Raw genomic sequence first — 20,032 nt, 5'->3', positions numbered from 1 at the left:
TTAATAGTATTGATGCTTGTCAAAAAATAAGCTTTTTTATTCTTCAAACCGTACAGAGAGAGAGAAGGAGAAAGGGAGGGAGGGAAAGAGAGAGAGAGTAAAGAGGTTATAAATAGCCGGCTCCTGAACGCCTGGGCTACTTGGCGAGTGATCTACGGGTGACAAAGAATCGACCTTTGGTTATAATAAGTCGCCTACCTAAGTATTCCATATAAAATACAGCACCACAGAGAGAGAAAACGTAGTCTTGCGGTAGTTTTTCTTAACGGAATATGGACTTCCGACCAGTCGTGATTGCTGCGCTTTTACAAGTCCCCCTTCTGTGCATGGTAAGTACCTATGCTTTCCTTGCGTGTTGTTCTCTTTTCCTATTGTAACTCTCTCTATCTCTCCTCTGATGTCAACAATGATTAGTACTGAAGGAACATTAGTGTACGTTTTACGAAAAAAATGGCCATCACTTTTCGTGCAAGGTCGAACTACTTTTTTTCTATATTTCTAACCCCCAAAACCTTTGAGAAATAAACATCGCTGCATGATGAAATACCTAACGGAAATGTTAGTCTACATGAAAAAACTTTTTTTTCTCATGCCGATATTCATTTCATTTCAATGCTTGTTATTGGCATTGTAACTATATTTTCTTAATACAGTGTTAAGTAATTAAGCTTCATTAATTGCATAGTTAACAAAATTAATGTTTACCTTTAATAAAATCCAAGGTGTAATTCTTTGAATTCTCTGCAGATTCGTTTCGTATTTCTGTATGCCAACACCTGTTATATTGAATGCAATGTCTCACTTACCAATTATTCTTCTAAGTAGGTATTCAGATATGGGTTATATTTAGATATATGAACTTTGCTCAGGACACGTAAAGGGGGGAATCATTTACACAAGACTTTGCTGGTTCGTATACAATATGAAAATTGAGTCAGATATATGTGGTCAAATGTAATGGTAAACAAAAAAAAAAGAAAAATATAATTATTATGAAATTAACCAGGGAAAATGGGAGATTGAATTAAAAAAAAAAAACAAACACAAAAATCTTCAATAGCATGAGAAGTTGTTCATTTTATTTTAATTGAACATTCCGTCAACTTTAAAAAACAAAAAGTTTATAACATGTCCATCGAACCCAGATTCATTACTCGATCGTGACATTTGCTATAAATTTCAAAAATTAAACAAATTGTTGGGAGGGGTTGTTTTTGTTTTTCACCAGACACTTTATTTCAATAAAAGTAAGTCAATTCGATTTTTTTTTTAAAAATCGGGGTCATTTTGTAAAAAAACAATTTACCTTAGCAAGAGTTTGTCACAGATGTTTTCGAGACAGTTGCGTAATTAAATGAGAAGAATGCACGTGTAATGACATAAAAATTTGTGTCATTAAATTTCCTGCTTCGGTCATTTCACTTGTGGGAGTAATAAATATCAGGTGTTAAACTCGAAATATGCCCACCTTTACAAAACAGGTCAATATTGAAAACTTCCGTTATACCAACCTTTTCACAGATGGATCAGGCAATTTGTAAAAAGACATCTTAGTTTTATAGTTTAAACGATAACTGAAAAGTTGAGAACGAGAGCACTCAACTTCTCTCCATATTTTTTTGACTATATATTAAACACTGGAAACATATAAATTAGGTCAATGCTGTTTGGTTTCAAGAATATTTGATCCCCTTTTTGCAATTACAATTTATCTCGGAACATTAATCGTAGCACATTGAGAGCATGCACATTTCAAAACTAGTGGTTGACCTTAATTCTATAAGCAGTGATTTATATGCTGACGGCCATGGAGAGGAAAAAGGGTGGAGGGGAAAAACTAGTTATGAAGTGAAAATTACCAATTGCACACTATACTTTATGGGACAGGAAGCCTTAGAAATCATTTCATTAACAAAACCCGGTTCAGACGGAAACTCGACACCCCCGCTTTAATCACTCCCACAAATTTTACTGTGGAGACTTAGCGGGCCATTGTTAAAACAATACATCATAACATCTATGGAGTAATGCTGTTGCATTGTTTACATATAGATTAAACTATTGATTTCTATTTCTGTGATCTATTGAACGCGGCCTGTCAACTCTGCTTTTTTGCATCGGGGGCTTTTTTTTATTGGTGAATATTTTTATCAGCGACCTTATTCTTATAACTGATGTACAAGAGTCTAGTCCCCAAAAATGTACTATAAAGTACTTTATCAAGATGTGTACACTGAAAAAAAAATGGTTCAGATCTTCGCCAATATACTTGACACGTTTTAATTCCTTTTATTTCTTTTAAAGAGTGTTAATGTACTTTATATTACCGCTTTGCTAAAAATGAATACTAGACTAGTAGATTAAAGGATTTAAGATAACGAATTTGAAGATGGGATAAGCAAGGTTTACCGAGAATTAGAAGTAATTGACCCTTTCAAAAATCCATGTAATAACTTCCTAATGGCCTTTCTGATACGTTGAGAATTTCTGGTATTTCCTTGTTAAGTCTAGTTTTCAACGACACCATTCATAATGCAGGCACGTAGCATCAGGGGGGGCCAGGGGGGGCCTGGCCCCCCCACTTTTTCTCGCAGCAGCAAATTTTTTAAAATTTACATATAAAAAAATGAATTATAATGGAGTTGGCCCCCCCACTTTTTTGGAAGTTAGTAAAAAATTGGTATGAAAATTAGGAAATGAGTCGTCAAATTGAAGTTACCCCCCCCCCCACGGATTAGGAATTTCATGATTTGGAGGGAACAAAATTTTGGTAGGGAAGATTTTTTTTTTTTTTGAGCTGAGTCTACCCCCCCCCCCCCCCCCCCCCCCCCCCCCCCCACGGATTAGGATTTTGAAGATTTTTGGAAAACTTTAAATTTCCCTTTTTTTGCTTGTCAAGATTTTTTGGATGGGTCTGGCCCCCCCACTTTCAAAAACGATGCTACGTGCCTGTAATGCAGCAAATAAACCGTAAAATGAATATGCAACATGGGACTTCTATGACGTCAGTTAAGACCCGAATGACCTCTTGGGTGTTTTTGAGTAATAACCCGTGTAGTAAATACTATAAGTGCTTTCGGGAAGATTTTTTTTTCACTAGTTGTAAGAGCTTATTCTTATGGAATAAATCGTAAGAATCCTTAATTCATTGTTGCATGTTGGGGTTTTAGATATCGATATTTAAAATTAGTGATATTCTAAGGCATTATTTGGCGACGGCCTAACACCAAGCTACGGTAAAAAAAACAAAAAACAAAAAATACGGATGTATATCTTCTATAGAAACAAAATTTTATTTTCTTTTTTTTTTTGGGGGGGGGGTATTCAGAAAGGTTTCAAATCCCTAGCAGTTATGAATGGCTATAATTTGTGGTTTGTTTTGATACATTATTCAGCATGTTTTCCTTCTCATGCAACATTTTGCGTGTACAATAAATATCATTTTACATATAACTGAGTCATGTAATAGCTTTTTTTTAATTTTGTGATTATTTTCCCGAAAACTTTATTAACAAGTGAATTTAGAATGTAAATGTAAAGGGGTTTCTCAAGCACGCGGCCAAAAAAAATCAATGCAACAAAAATTAGAAAGGGCAAAAATATCAGAGCGTATATTAGAAGTATAACTTATTGTGGAATCGATTAATATTGATAAATTTGATTGGTTGTTGATTAGTTTTGAACTTGAACCTGAACTTTCTTTATTTTACAACCATTGATTAACAAATTCTACAACTTATGTAAATATCTCTCTCGGATGTTAGCGCGACGGGGTCTTTGATGTGGGAGAAAGGCGGGAGTACCCGGGAGAACCCACGTGTCAAAGCGGGCGACACCATACCCTATCACATATACAACCTCTGTCGATCTCGGGGTTCGAACTTGGGTCGCAGCGGTGAGAAGCGATTGCATTTATTAGTTTATTGCAGTTGAATTATTTCATTTCATATCAAAGTTAAGCATATATATAAAAATTGATAAAGGTAAATCACATGGGTTTTTAACCGGGTTTTCCAACGGAAAAATCCGGTTATTAAAATGGTGAAAATGGCGGGCGGGCGGGCGGGCGGGCGGCTGCCAAAAGGGTACCCTCATTGTACGGATAACTCCTCCTACAGTTTTCAAGATAGGAAGTTGTTCTTTTGCAGATCAATTGTACATATATCAGAGGTGTGCATATTGCTAGGATTTAGATTTCTGATAATTTATGAAAAAAATACCAGCTTTTGAACTTAGTCATTTTTTGGCAAAATATTGCATATAGGGTACCCTCATTGTACGGATAACTCCTCCTACAGTTTTTAAGGTAGGAAGTTGTTCTTTTGCAGATCAATTGTTCATATATCAGAGGTGTGCATATTGCTTGGATTTTGATTTCTGATAATTTATGAAAAAAATACCAGCTTTTGAACTTAGTCATTTTTTGGCAAAATATTGCATATAGGGTACCCTCATTGTACGGATAACTCCTCCTACAGTTCTCAAGATAGGAAGTTGTTCTTTTGCAGATCAATTGTACATATATCAGAGGTGTGCATATTGCTAGGATTTAGATTTCTGATAATTTATGAAAAAAATACCAGCTTTTGAACTTAGTCATTTTTTGGCAAAATATTGCATATAGGGTACCCTCATTGTACGGATAACTCCTCCTACAGTTTTTAAGGTAGGAAGTTGTTCTTTTGCAGATCAATTGTTCATATATCAGAGGTGTGCATATTGCTTGGATTTTGATTTCTGATAATTTATGAAAAAAATACCAGCTTTTGAACTTAGTCATTTTTTGGCAAAATATTGCATATAGGGTACCCTCATTGTACGGATAACTCCTCCTACAGTTCTCAAGATAGGAAGTTGTTCTTTTGCAGATCAATTGTACATATATCAGAGGTGTGCATATTGCTAGGGTTTTGATTTCCGATAATTTATGAAAAAAATACCAGCTTTTGAACTTAGTCATTTTTTGGCAAAATGTTGCATATAGGGTACTCCATTTCACTGGATACGTGTTGATAGGATTATGGATACAGTTCACATAAAAGAAAACCCGGTTTGCTGTCACATTGACAGCTTTTCTCTTGTTTTTTCTTCAAATAGTAAGGATGCTTGGTGGTTAACAGTTTTCCCACCAGATCTACTTTTAATTAATTTTTAGATATGATTATTTAGGCTATAAACTATTATTTAGTATAAAAAAAAATTCCATAAATTTTAGCTTTTAAATTTGAGTATCTTCGTATATCTATAAACAGAACGCTTCTTTTTGAGGAGATCGATCCAGTCTAAAAATGGAACGACTATTAATCTCTTTTAAAGCCTTGTTTCACTAATTTGTTGTGCGCTACGATAAACCAGATATGGTCTAGATGGTCTAAATGGCAACTTTCATACGTACATGTATGCGGCATTAGAACAGTATATCCAGTATTTAGCAAAACATTTTAAAAAACATAAACCATAGACCATCAGTCTATGACAGGTCTAGTTATATGATATAGGTTGGTTACTGTTCGAGTCGACTACCATCAACGTAGTACTTGTAAGTCCAATGACGTCTTAACATATTTTTTTTTTAATCATGATATAGTCGATATATGCAATACGACATTAAACCAACGTCAATGACTAACATAATAATTAAATGGTACATGAAAACAGTTTTAAAAAACACAGCACTTTTGTATGAACTTCCAAGTTCAATTTGATGCCTGAAAAATATTCAGTTTTTCTGGGAGCCAAATCCCTCCAACCACAGAAAAAAAAAATCTGAGCTGCACCGGATAGATTGTTGGTGGAATTGTGTTAATAGCGTCGCTGATCTTTTATGACTCGGTTTTTCAACTGCTGCGTTCGATTTAGAATCTGAAAGACGTCCCTCAACATCGATGAAATCAATATCAAGACAATTAAACTGCGAAATTATGTTAGGTGTTAACCGATTGTACATCTATACGGGCCGAGACCGTGTATCGCTTTTTGACATGACTCTGAAATACTTTAGAGAACATTTCAGGAAAATTGTTCTATTTTGGACCATATGTTTTCATCTCTTTCCGCTAAATATAAATTCGAGGTCGGAAGATTGGGGCATTATAACATGTGGTGATTACTTTTATCTTTGATAGTAAACCGTTATTATGACATATTATCAACTGAATTATTTCTTTTGGGTAAATTACGTATTCTACTCATAATAAACAAATATCCTGGAATGTGTTTTTCTCAAGTTTCTACATCGAGCGAGTGCGGATTACTGGCTGCTATTTTCTTTTTTTAAACAAAATTCTTTTCAATTTTTTTTATTAACATTAGCTATCGGGTTTTGCGAATCTTTTCAGTTTCTTATCGTTTGACAACTCGTGATCAGAAGAAATATGATACACGAGTTATTTAATTTTACTAATATCCCAGTGCGTCCTGTTCGTGACGATGACGTCAATGGGGGGAGCTTACAATGAGTACAGGTTGTTACACCACGGTACAATTAGCCTGTATCCATTGCCTCATCATGGTTCCATATGAAATAAGCAAAAGAATTGCTTAGGGGGAAAACACACATCGTCGTTGTCAATGCATTGTAATTTTAGTCCCTTTTGAGACACACCATTGTATTTCCGCCGCCCCCTCCTACCCACCCTTGACAAAAAGATATTGTAACGTAATGAAACTGATATCTTTAGTTACTATATTTCAGTACTAATTTAATTAACACATATATTTGTATAATTATTCAAAGAACGTTATGCGTTTCTTTCAAAGCAAATTACTAGCCTATATATGTATATTTTTTACATGGGACAAATTGCACTAGAGAAAAAATAGGAATAAAAAAAAGTCATGCAAAAATAAAATAAAAAATTATCGTTATCCTAAAGGTCTCTTTCATAACAGGTTGATTTTTTTTGCGATTGCATTGTGCTTTAAGCTGCTTGGTCCGATTTTACATTTTATGAACGAATTTTAACGATGGTTTTGCTAACTATGTGCATAAAGATAGACATTGTAGAAGATTTTCCGGTCAGTTAATCAGCATTTTAATTGGGAATATGATATACAAAATTTGCTTACAAAACAAATTTTTACAAAACCGGTTACTTTGTTGTTTCACTCCTTATCAAAACTAACTCCCGACGTCGCGACTAATATGATTGTACTACGACTATGGGATTCGCATTAGATATAGGAAATAAGATTTCAAAAGTGTTTGGCAAATTAAAAAAAAAACCTGTGTACATTTTTTTTCACTAGTCCATCTAAAGATTGTTCTGTTTAAAATCGATTCTTATTATGCGGGTTGAAACAACCCAATCAATTTGGGGACGATACCAAATAGTTACCGTGTTTTATGGTGGTATGGGACACCACAGGTTGTGATGTATTATTTATCGAAATAAACAATAAAATCAAATGTAATGTTATAAATATTTTCTTTCCCAAAACTATTACATAACAGCATAGCGCAGTGGCTTAAAGATTTTGCAACGAAACTGTAAGTCATGAGTTCGAATCCCGCTGGGGATTTTACCTTTGCAAAAATTTTTAAAACGTATATTTTGGTTCAAAATTTGAATTTGAAAATTCTAAATCGATGAAAGTATTTTAATTATAATATACTTTTATCCACAATAATATCGACATATGTCCCATACCACCTTAATAACGCACCTATGATGTATTTGCTTTGTTTGATTTTTTGAAGGCCTTTTCGTGTTCCCGTGAAGAAATCAGTTTTAATTCTTTAAATATTTCTATGTTTAGAAGGAGACCGATTCTGCTGGTGTAAATAGGTAAAGGTCTATACAACTTTATAAGGATAATTGATTTTTATGGAAAATTATTTCACACTAAAATAGCAAAAAAATCGGACCAAGATGCTTGTAGGGAATGAATTTACTACCTTTTTAATTTTAGGCGATATTAAATGGCGTTCGCCAAATTACACTGTTTTAACTGCAAAAGTCTAAGAAAAAATTTAGCTGTTTGTTTTTGGGGGGAAAACGTCTCTTTACTTGTTAACTGATACTCTACTGATAATTTAAACAAAATTGAAATTTATATATATATATATATATATATATATATATATATATATATATATATATATATATATATATATATATATATATATATATATATATATATATATATATATATATATAGGAATGATGCAACATATACAGAACTTTTAAAAAAGAAGTGTAAACAATTAATCAGCTTTCATATATATCCCTATCATAGCAATTTAAACGTTTATTATGAAAGATTTCACTCAACATTCTTATAAAAAGTCTTCGGTATACATGTACTCTTAATATCAATTATTTCAAAATTTTAGTTGCTTCACTGCAATCTTTCATTGATAAATATCAATATCGATTAGGAAGTGCTAACTAAAACAGATGTCACGAACGTATAAAAAAATGGTAAAATAAAAAACATATGACCGAGACGTGGGTGATTAAAAAACCAAAAAATTAAAACGTGTTGGATTATTTAAATGAAACAACATCCCGTTATTGTACAAAAGAGATCCCCAATCATTGATATCTATTCACTATTTATATAAACAGTTCAACGGTTGAAGATCGTGAGCCTATTATACAAATCATTGAGGTTTTATGTTGATATAGCCATGGGGGTATTTAATTAATTCAGTTATACATGGAATCTTCATCGAACACTCTAAAAAGATACAGGGTTTTTATTTCAATTTTCATTCACAGATAAATGTTGTTGGGTTGGTTTTTTTTTTTTTTTTAGGTTTTTCAGAGTCAACTTGCCAAGTTTGTTACATATAATCTCTTAGTCAGTAATGTAAACATGTCTTCTGATTAAAAAAGTCAAAGCTATAGAACAACGTGGCCACGAGCTCTATTCAAAATGTCCACGTCAGATAACGATAAAGCGTATCCGGGAAAAATCGGGTTCCCATCACCGAGTCTTTATCCTCTGGACAGAGACGATAAAAGTCGTGTTATCATATTAAAATTGTGAATGGATTTAAATGTAATCAGTCTGAATGATTGATATTTTTAGAAACTCATGAAAATGAGATGCATATATAGATTAGAGCAATCCAGCCTATCCTACTTTTTTTCAAATCTAGGATAATATTTGAATCCAATAGAGAAGGAATGTTTCAAAACGTTTACTAGACAGAAGTATATGATTGGATAAATAAAACAAGTTCTTGTACGACGATCTCTATGCTGCATGCATATACTAAGAAAAACCGAATGGTGTTCTTAATTAAACGAGTACGTTACACTTTGCGACAATCAGCAGTTTTAACCCTAACCCTATTGAACGGTGTAAGATATAGAACTACCGGTGTAGCTTACACTTTAGCGGCTAGAAGTTTTTGAAAGTGGAAAAAAGAACCTTTAAATAGTATATGTCTTTATTAGGGAAAGAAATTTTTTTTTTATAAAGAGATAATTATATATTTAAAACAAGTTTGAGTAAAATATTAGTTGTACGTTAATTTCTCCTTTTTTTTCTCGTGTTTGTAGTAAGTATTTAAGTTTTATAAAAATCGTTCAAAATAATCGACGTGCATATATATCTTGTAATTTCTTAAAAAATGGACAAAAATAGCTCATTTTTTCTGACCTCAATATGTGCATTTTCCCCTCAATCTCTTTTTACAGACAATTTTGATTCCATTGCGACTATTAAACATTGATTTGTCGCCACGAGAATTATTGCTTTGCCACTTTCTTATCGTTACAGGCTACAGAAAATTGCACAGCAACAGCCGACATTGCAGTAGGGTTCAATGCCACAAGTGGGACACTTACAAACGTGATCGACCCCTCTCTTTTCCCGGAGAAAATATTTTGCAACTTCTACACCGAATGGACAACTTGGTCAAGATGCAACAAGAAATGCATTCAAAAGCGCAAGCGCAAGTGTCGTAAAAAAGACGTCTGCGGAAAATCAAGCTTAGAAGATAAACGGGCATGCACCAACCAAAGCCATAAGTGCTTGAACCATAAACTAATAATCATGAATTCGAGTGATCGTAATAGAAGAATCGAGGATCGTTTATATGATATATTCTTTCATTCGTGGTCTGCTTGGAGCTCTTGTAATAGTGATTGCAAAAGGAGACGACGTCGGAAGTGCAAAACTGAGATATGTACCGGAGGTTTCTTGCAGGAAGAGAGATCATGCGCGAACACCTCTGATTGCAAAAGGATAATGTCACTCCAAGTGCATTCAAACAAATCCAAAAAAGGTTGCGATATTATTAAATTCTATCACATATATCTTATCTTTGCAAGTTCATTTATAAACATATTATTAATTTATGAATAACCCACATATTCCATATTCATTTCAGACCGCCTTAAGGGTTTGAAGAATTTAAAAGATTTACGTCAAGTTTGTGGGAAAAGACCCAATACGAGGCGTCCACGGATTGTCGGTGGACACGAGAGTATTCCTAACAGCTGGCCCTGGCAGGTAGTCTGTCATTTTTATGACGTGAAACAAAAATTTTACTGTTGTAGGTCCCGTAACATTTTTTTTAATAATTACACATGCCAACTGGTAAAGAGTAAATTGAAATCGATATAAGGAAAAAAAGTCTAACATTTCTTATTACTAGTAATTATATTACACACACCCCCCTCCTCTATTTACCCTGAGAACTGACAATATTAAAAGTAATTTTTTTTAAATTGTAAAATACAATATCTTGATGCATTCGGAACCTTTCGGAGCAAGATATACACATTTTTAACATTTTCATCTGGGTGCTCCATGTCTTTTGCATTGCAAAATCCTCGGAGAGGATTATTAAGCCCTGTCCTTCAAACTGGCGAGAAAAGAGAATCGTTTCAAAACAGAATTTGGACCTTTTTAGTTTTTTAAAAGATTATAACTTGAACACCTAGGTATTTATCGAATGTAAGGAAAAAATGTAGGTAATTAGAACCTGAGACAAAATATGTATAAGTATAAAATTTCATATGATATATAATAAGGAAACCTTTCAGGAGTTAATGTAATTTTCTATGCAGGTAGAAATATTGACGAAAAAGAAACGACATTCTTGCGGAGGAACTCTGATTTCGCCTCATTGGGTGTTAACAGCGGCCCATTGTATCTTAAAGAATGGACGAAGGCGCAAAGTGCTCGTGCGTGTCGGTGAACATGACACACGGATGCATGAAGGAACAGAACAAGACATCAGAGTTAGTCGGTACATACCCCATCCAAAGTTTGACTATAAATTAATTGCTAATGACATAGCTCTACTAAAACTATCAAACGCTGTACGTTTGTCTAATGTAACAGGATATGCCTGTTTACCCAAAAAAGGGAAAAAATACCGAATCAAACCGGGAACACTATGCAGCACCATTGGTTGGGGTAAAATGAACATCACAGCCCCTCAGAACAATAAAGTGCTCCATGAAGTGCAAGTGCCCATAGTGAAGAAAAAGAAATGCAAAAAGGCGTTTTCCTTTAGACTGACGAAATCTCAGCTGTGCGCAGGCTACTCAAAGGGTAAAAAAGACTCTTGTACAGGCGACAGCGGTGGACCATTGCTTTGCCCGTCGTCACGTCGTTCTACTAACCGGAAGTGGTATGTGAATGGCGTAACTAGTTATGGTGAAGGTTGTGGGCAGAAACGAAAGTTTGGAATTTATACGGATGTCAGCAAATTTTATCGATGGATTTCAAAAACCATCTCAAAAGACTTGTAGTGCATTATATTATTTTTTTCATAAAAATGTCTTAGAGAATTTTCACTTTATATATGATTTTAAGAAAGGCAGTTCTTGGTCATTTGAAACGATCTGCGTAACATGTACACACAATTATATCTAAAAGGTTAATTCATTACAAAAAGAAATTAAATTTTTGATTACTGAGCATAAAGTATTAAATCGAGCTCAGGTTCAGCTAACTCACCTTATTTAATATTTATGATCAAGACGTATCTCCTTCTTTAAAACTCCAACAAGTATAACATAAAGGTATTTAATGCACATGCCTAGTATCACCCATCTAGTTGTAAATATCTTATATAGTATCTTTATCTATAGCATCAAGTGAAATATCAGGGGTTTTTTCCCATTCTTTTTTGATGATCTTTCTGCTCCATTTTATTTTTGCACATTTTCAAACATACTTAAACTGCCATTGCTTGCATGTCCTAAAATGGTGTAGCGGTGTTCGGGAACATGGAATAGGGTTTAACAAAAAGCAATGTTTAACTATAGTAACACATTTTTAAAATATACAGTGTATGTATTTTAACATTTATAAGGCACTGTGTATGACTGTATTAACATTGTCATTTTCATTTGTTATGTGTTTGTCTATTTATTATCTTTGTCATATTTTCCATTTTTAACTCATCGTAATTTTCAGGTCCCTAGTAGCTACCTCTTTGGTTTTGTTATATTTATAAGATCATTTGCCTTTGCTTTTAATGCATATTTATCATTAATTGGTAAAAAAAAAAAAAAATAGACATACTTGGTATAGAAACATGCATTTTATCCAAAAAAAAACCCTGTATTTAACAATCCTATTAACAATCTAATTGTATCTTACAATTGTGCACTTAAATTTCAAGGCAAATACTTTCTTAAGGAATAAGGAATCATTCTTTGAGTATTATGATGTGATAGTTTTGGTCGGGGCGTGATCAAATCCAATTAAGCCCTTTGGGATTTATGATAGATTTGACCACGCTCGACCGAAATTACAACCTCAAAATATTCAAAGAATGCTTCCTTATTACTTATATTTATATTATTTCCAAGTTAAACACTTTAAAACATGATTTTAAAACGACTATTTTTTCATGTAGCACATGCTATGTATTACTACGCGGCGCAGCCAATACCGTTTTTTCGGTTATGGTAAGACACACCTATTTTGTGTCGTTCTTCTTTCATGAAATTATTGGGCTTCAAAATTAATTCGTAATAATGTTATCACAGACAAAGACCGTTGTAAATGTTAATATATAGTATTAAATTGATTCTCGTCCGTTCAAAACTAGATCATCGTCTGAATGTAAGTGTTATCGTAGTTCTGTTAATCAGTACATTCTAAACAAAACATCTCGAAACAACGAAATTCCTATATATTCTTTCCACATGTACCAACTACAGTACGTTCGATACATCAACAACGCGTGGTCTTGCTTGGGAAAGCTCCACTTAACGCCAGAACATAGACAATTAAAACTCATTTATAGAGGTCTATGGTGTAATATTGACTTGTATATTGAAACCATGTCAATGAGGTCCAGATTCTTGGTTCAATCTGCAGCGTACGTGCAAAATTGCTATTCATCACATATGTACATAGTGTAAGCATACTATAGACTATAGTATATCTTTTTTGTATGATATTAATTCGTTTGCAGCCCACTTGTTCAACTACGATCTCAGTTCATTTGTTTTACATCTAATTTATTGAGTCATTGTCCATTTATGTGATACATGTATTCGACCTTGGTACAATAAATCACGTCTTTTCAGACGTAAGAAATTTTCGCACGAACAGTGGTTTATAATTTGTGAAGTTTTTGGTTCGGGGGTGGGGGGACTCTGAAGTAGCTAATACTGAATATGAGAATAGAAAAGTGACATTTATAATTGATATGTGTTATCTTGGGTTTTTTTTATTTGTATCCTTTTAAAACTTTAATATGAATTACCTTTTCCTAAATTCTCTCTTAACATGTAGTGTTCGATTAAAATTCATGCTGTAAATAATTGGTATGCATTTAATATAATGAACAGTTAGATCATAAATATTACAATTACACACAAAAAACCCACTTGAACATTCCCTTTAAAATTGTTCTCGGAGTTCATAGCATGTAACAAATATATATGATAGATATTTTAAATTAAAAAATTAGTGCAACAAGTGAATTGTTTGTTGTCACATGACGCTTGTGTTCAAAACGGGAACCTAACCGAGTCTGACAATAAACCTGTGTACAGCGATCAAGAAAACACAATTCGTCTCAACTTCATCGTGTCTATCAAACAAATAATATGTTTTACGGTGCTACCGTTCTGGCGAGCACAGCAAGAATTTCACATACCTTGCATCATTGTCAACTTAGTTTTATTTAGGTATCAACGAACGTCAAAGAATTTTTGAGAGAGTATTGCTCTACAATAAGTATGCCTAAGGTACTAATTTTAATGGTTATGATACATACAGCGCAACCCCCTTCCCAGAGAGAGAGAGAGAGAGAGAGAGAGAGAGAGAGAGAGAGAGAGAGAGAGAGAGAGAGAGAGAGCCCGTACCTGTTTGTAAGTGTGTAATTTCCCACTTTTAAATTTAATGGTCTGACTATATGCAATATCTACATAATTTTTTTAACTGTTTATTTTTTCATTTTATTCCTTTTTATTTAGTTCAAAATGTCCTATTGTTTATTTCCTCCCTACTCATGCATACACAATTAGCTTAAAAATGGATCGATGTGACAGTAAAGTATGGCTCTTGCTAATATATATACATAAAATCTCCATATTAAAAAAAAAATTAAAAACAAATCATATGTCAATGAGGCAGGTATCGCAGTCTATACTGAAATAGCTAGTACACGCATTACAGGATGTTTGATCCACCTCTAAATTTATCGCGGGAAATATAGCGCGAGTGCACTGTTACGTCATCCATGACTTTGTTCGTCTTTGTTTACGTTTCTCGACTCAATACGGAGGTATGGAAGCATGTATTAAATCTTTTGAGTCTCGCCAAAGCATATGCGGTACTCAAAACGTGTCTTCAAACTTTAAGTCACTGTAAATTACGAGTTAAAAGTCGGCCATTTTTGGCATAGCACCACGGGTGAAAACATTAGAGAGCATTATGGGACGTAGACAAAAAATTTTGTTTGATGAACTGTAGGTTTAGCTCGTTCTTTTTCCCGCGCACACTGGTTCCTAGAGCTCGCTTCGCTCGCCGGCGCTGCGCGCCGGCGAGCTGCGCTCGCTATAAATGCACACCCAAGTTACCATATTGAATATTCTCATCATGAAGGTGTTTTGTTTTCATTATAGACCCTGTAATTTTTACAATTTAATGAATCGAACAAAAAAAAAAGTGGTTATTCATATGGCTGAATAGTAAACTTCAGATAAGGGATAAGGAAATCGTACATTTATTCATTTTAATTGCACCTAATGTACACCCACAACCTCTCAATAAATGAAAGTGGAAAAGAAATTGGATGATCGTTTTAGCCAATTTTGGGTTCAGTTACAACTTTACAATTTTGTTTACTAAATGGCCCCAATTTGATTTTTGGACAGAAAAAATGCAGATTCCTGATTACAGATTCCCAAAAGAATGAAATGATATTGTTTTGTTGTTTTGCTTCTGTTGGGACCAGCAACAACAAAAAATAAAACTGTTGAGACCTTATTCGGTTTGATTATTAATCAAATGCGTAAAGAATTCTTCAAGATGGCTGGATAACGCGACCATTTAAGACTAAATTTATCTTCTTTGTATAAATATATAGAAAATATTCAACTTTTAAAGCTTTCGTAAATATTTATCATAGGGTAAATTTAATCTCATCGGAACTTTGTTGACTACTCTGCCTCTTTACATAAAATTCCAGATAAACAACATGTTCGAATCGTCTCTTCATAAAGTGCTGGTATACATGTACTCGAATAAATTTAAATTGAAATGTTATTGATCATAGCATGATCAGTTTTTCAGGCAGGATCCACGTGCATAGTTCAATACCATTGGTAGGAAGACATAATTTATACTCATGTACAAAAGCTGCTTAAAATGCTCTTTTTGCACTATAAGGGCCGAAAGGGAAAAGTCAAAAGAGCGGAAGTAATTAACTCAAGGATAGGAAGCACATGGGCAGCGAAATTTTTATTGTTACGCCTCTTTAGAAGTTTCAGACCCATTTTTCACCCCTGTCAACACTTTGTATATGATCTTGTTCTCAGTTCCTTCACGGCCGTGTATTTATAATCCTCAAATCAATACACGGTATTGTTTTGATCGTAAATTAAGGTAATCGCTCAGAATCTTAACGTGTTTAATCCCTAAATTCCAGCGGGCCTAGGTTCTCACATCAGAGGTTTGTACTTGCTCCATTTGAACGACTGCCCTAAAATTGATTTCGGTGTTATTCTGGGATCTCGCCAGAGGGTTAAAGTTTGGCCTTGACATAAGGTCTAAGAATACAAAGGTCTGTAAATCTCATAATAAAGCATGCCATTGCTGTCTGTAGGAATTAGCTGCAATTATTTACTTGTCGTCGGTTGCCTAACATTATTTCAATGTACATGTTTATGATTCAGATAAGGTATGGGGTGTTTGGGGTTTTTATGGGTTTTTTAAGTGTTGGGCTTTTTGTCGTAAATTGTAAAATATTTCAAGTCAAATGGTACATGTAGTATTTGAAGAAACGTCGAAGTTGGTTTTTTTTGTCCTCCAAACTTTGTCAGTCATGCCGCCTCGCCAGGCACCTCTGAAATACACTGTCTATGGATATCTTGTAATAAATAAACACGAAAAGAAGACCTATTACAAAATTAATAAATGTTACAATTCATATTCATGTATTTGCTTTGTTACAGTAACGGGAAAAGCAAAACATGTTTGACATCAGACGGTCAGGATCAACATTATGAGTGTGTCTAGTGTTTCGTCTACAAACATGTACGATTTAACCATATGCGATTTCTAATGACCCTTAAAGGGACTTGAACACGATTTGAGAACAAAATTTTAATTTTTTAAATATAAAATGGTTTACTTGCACATTTGGTATGACTGACCAAAATTTGAATGTTAGAATTTATGTTATAAGGGAGATACAGAGGTAAAAACTCATTGTTATGTAAACAAAGCTCGAGTTTTATATTTGTTTACAAATAATGTAAAGTATGGAATTACCATTTCTTTGACATAATTTATGCTCGTGGAAAACAAGGCAAACCTATTCAATGTGTTTATAAAATATATTACCAATATATAGAAGAAGCAACATTTGATTGAAACTTAATATACCAAAAAACACATATTTAAACAATAACAAGGCTCGAGCTTTGTTTACAAAACAAATAATTCCTAACTCTGTATCTTGCTTGTAACTCAATATCTGACATTCAAATTTTGACAAAGGATTAAAAATTCCCATATCATCCATTCTAAACATTAAAAATGGAAAAATGAAATTTAAAATTTTGAGCTCAAATCGTGTCCAAGTCCCTTTAAAGGTTCACATTAAAATCCGCTCTTTGGAGACGGCCGTACATACTTTGCACAATAAATGTCAAGGTCATACAACTGTTTCTAAAGTTCAAGTGTCAGATACTTCATTGTCGTATTTTTCTTATTCTGTAATTGTTTTACAGTATATTTTGTAAATTTACAACAAATGTCATGGACAATTCTTTTATCTATGTTCCATTAATAATTATTTATTAAATTCGTGTAAAGTTTGAATAGACTCTCTCTTTTTGATTTATTTCAAGCTAAGTGTGACGTATTTACAAAGGGAGTAAAAAATTCGCTGCTATGTGCCACTGTATCATGTTCTTTTATTTTAGTGTTATATATATCTCGGTTTCAATCTAAGCTTTAACTGCTAAAACTGGTATCATCAACGTTTGTTTCTGATTCAAAGGGCACATTAACGTGAACAGTAAAAACTGTAATAATGGCAATATTACTTGCTAAAATGTCTGAGCGCAAACTCTCATTAAATGGATATGGCAAGCGATATTTTTATACACAGCGAACAAAATTATTATATTGAATTTGAGAATTATACTTTGTCCTATAAATAAAGAGCATTTTTAAAACATATGATTTTATTTCTGTTCAATTTAATAACGAAATTATAATAAATACTTTGACCCCTCAATATTAGCACATTATTGTCAAACTATATACTAAAATCGGTCTATACAACGAAAAGAAAACCGAAAGTCGTCATTATGACCAACGCGCTCTCTGTGATAATATGTACCACGCTAACCTGGCCATAAATAAGGTCTGTGGTCTGGCTCTGAAACAGGTATCGTGGGAGCGGGGCGTGATCCTTGACAGGTAGATCTATGGCGGTCCGAAAATAGATCAAAGGCACAAATATAGCCGTAAACACTACAAAAAGAATAAAAATGAATAAATTCCTTTGCTATGTATTTAGGACCAACAAACACAATATTGACTGGTTGCGCTGGAACTTAATATGTGAGCTGTATTTCCGAGTTTTGAACGGTTGGAAGGTTTGATCGCGAAACGTTCGTGCAAAGCAGGGACCAGTTTATGAATAAGATCTGTCTTGAGACTCCCAAACTATCTTTAATTAATATTCCACACACAAAATAACGGTTTCTTTAAACTCCCATCTGTTTTGATAATCCTAAGACCGATCTTTATACATAGGACAACCAGAGAATAGTGCATGTCCGAACTTTACACTAAGTTTTAGACATACACTACAGAAATGGCGCAGATAATATTAATTGATAAGTACAGCGCTAGCATTATACTTCATTTTAAAGATGTTGTTCTAAATTCATTAACATACCATTTAATATTTTTATCATTTAAAAAATTATTTTAAACAACAAAACAAACAAAAAAAAGGTCTGTAGCTAAACAGGGGAAATTTGGGCTAGTTTCGTTCACCGACATTAAATATACATAATTATATTGCATTGTATTTCTGAAATGAATTAAAAAAAGAATTAAAGGAACATTGTATATAGATTTAGGTATTTCAAGCCAAAAATGTAAAAGATTGCCAGTTTCTGTGTGTAACTTACATAAAAAGCAACGTAGGAATTTTAAGGTATATAACTAATGAGTAAATTTTGGGGATAAAAAAATATCTAAAAACTTCAAGTCAGTGAGAAATAACAAAAGCCCCTGCGGGAATCGAACTCGGAATGTACGGATCACAATCCCGACACTTTATCCACACAGCTATGGAGTAAGTTGTATATTATCATCAATAAAATCTTTTTGATAAAACGAAATATAATTTCGATCAGAGGCCAGCCATTTTGTGATGATGTGTTATTCCACCTTAATTTTAATTGATGACGAAAACTATTTTTTTTCTATTTCAAAGCATGGTTCTGAGATGAATTTAGAGAAACGTATAAAAGGCCGTCTCAGTTATTAATTAAATCAATGCATTGGTTATGGTGAATTACTTTGTTTTGATCTCATGCTATTCGTGTTTTCTTCTGGAGAGTCAGAGTCAATTTCATGCAGCCGACTAAAAGTGCACGCAATAGCAATAGTATTTTAATGATTGCGTCATTGTTTTTGTAAGATCAAAAAGCTCTTGCACGTGAATACTTTAATTCACGTGTTTCTTTTTCATGGATCCCTGTTCACTGTTACATGCCATGTGCATGCTTCTTACGTTTTTAAGTCCATAAAATTCTGTCACAAGTTTGCGATATGTTCGACTTTCAAACATGCTAGAAAGCACGTTCGGTGAATTGTAAATTAGGTTAGTGGTTGGTGACACAGACGATTGTCCTTGAAATACCAGACGAAATATAATTTCGAATTAAAACATAAATCAATCCAGAATCTTGAAATATGTTTCGCAATCCAAAATCACTAATTTTTGTTTATATTTATTAAATATAAAATATGCAGGAAAATATAATAAATTTAAAGAAATTTTCTTTTAAAATCGGAAATGTTAATTGATTTTTTTTTTCAATTCTCTAAAGTACAAAAGTGACGTATGAAGCAAAATGGCCAAAAACATTTTGCCGTTTTTACCGTACTTGGGTTTGCTTAAACGTCTCATTAATTTTATTTTTGCTGTCCAGGCCCGCTGAAAGGCCGGTCCTTATTCGGAAATTGGTACACAGAACTGTTGCTCTATCTTGACAGGTAAATTTTACATGTCACAAAATACATCAAAGAAAACAAAAATAACCACAACTTTTGTGGGAATAAATAACTCAGGATTTGTCATTTAACTTAGCTTTTAGTTAAAAACTTGGCAATATGTCGACTAAAGACA

General features: G+C 33.5%; 1 protein-coding gene across 1 annotated transcript; it reads left to right on the top strand.

The window, feature by feature from the left end:
• The first annotated feature begins 139 nt into the window (after window positions 1–139).
• Window positions 140–13,091, top strand: LOC128164446 (chymotrypsinogen B-like). The gene is made up of 4 exons (XM_052828257.1): window positions 140–329; window positions 9,733–10,240; window positions 10,346–10,467; window positions 11,028–13,091. The coding sequence occupies exons 1-4, from the start codon at window positions 273–275 to the stop codon at window positions 11,715–11,717; spliced, it is 1,377 nt and encodes a 458-aa protein (XP_052684217.1). The 5' UTR covers window positions 140–272; the 3' UTR covers window positions 11,718–13,091.
• Window positions 13,092–20,032: the final 6,941 nt, after the last annotated feature.

This window comes from Crassostrea angulata, chromosome 10 (assembly GCF_025612915.1).
Source record: "Crassostrea angulata isolate pt1a10 chromosome 10, ASM2561291v2, whole genome shotgun sequence".
In the NCBI taxonomy this organism is placed as follows: Eukaryota; Metazoa; Mollusca; class Bivalvia; order Ostreida; family Ostreidae; genus Magallana; species Magallana angulata.
The sequence above is the reverse complement of the archived record's forward strand: the minus strand, read 5'-3'. Positions and strand labels throughout refer to the sequence as shown.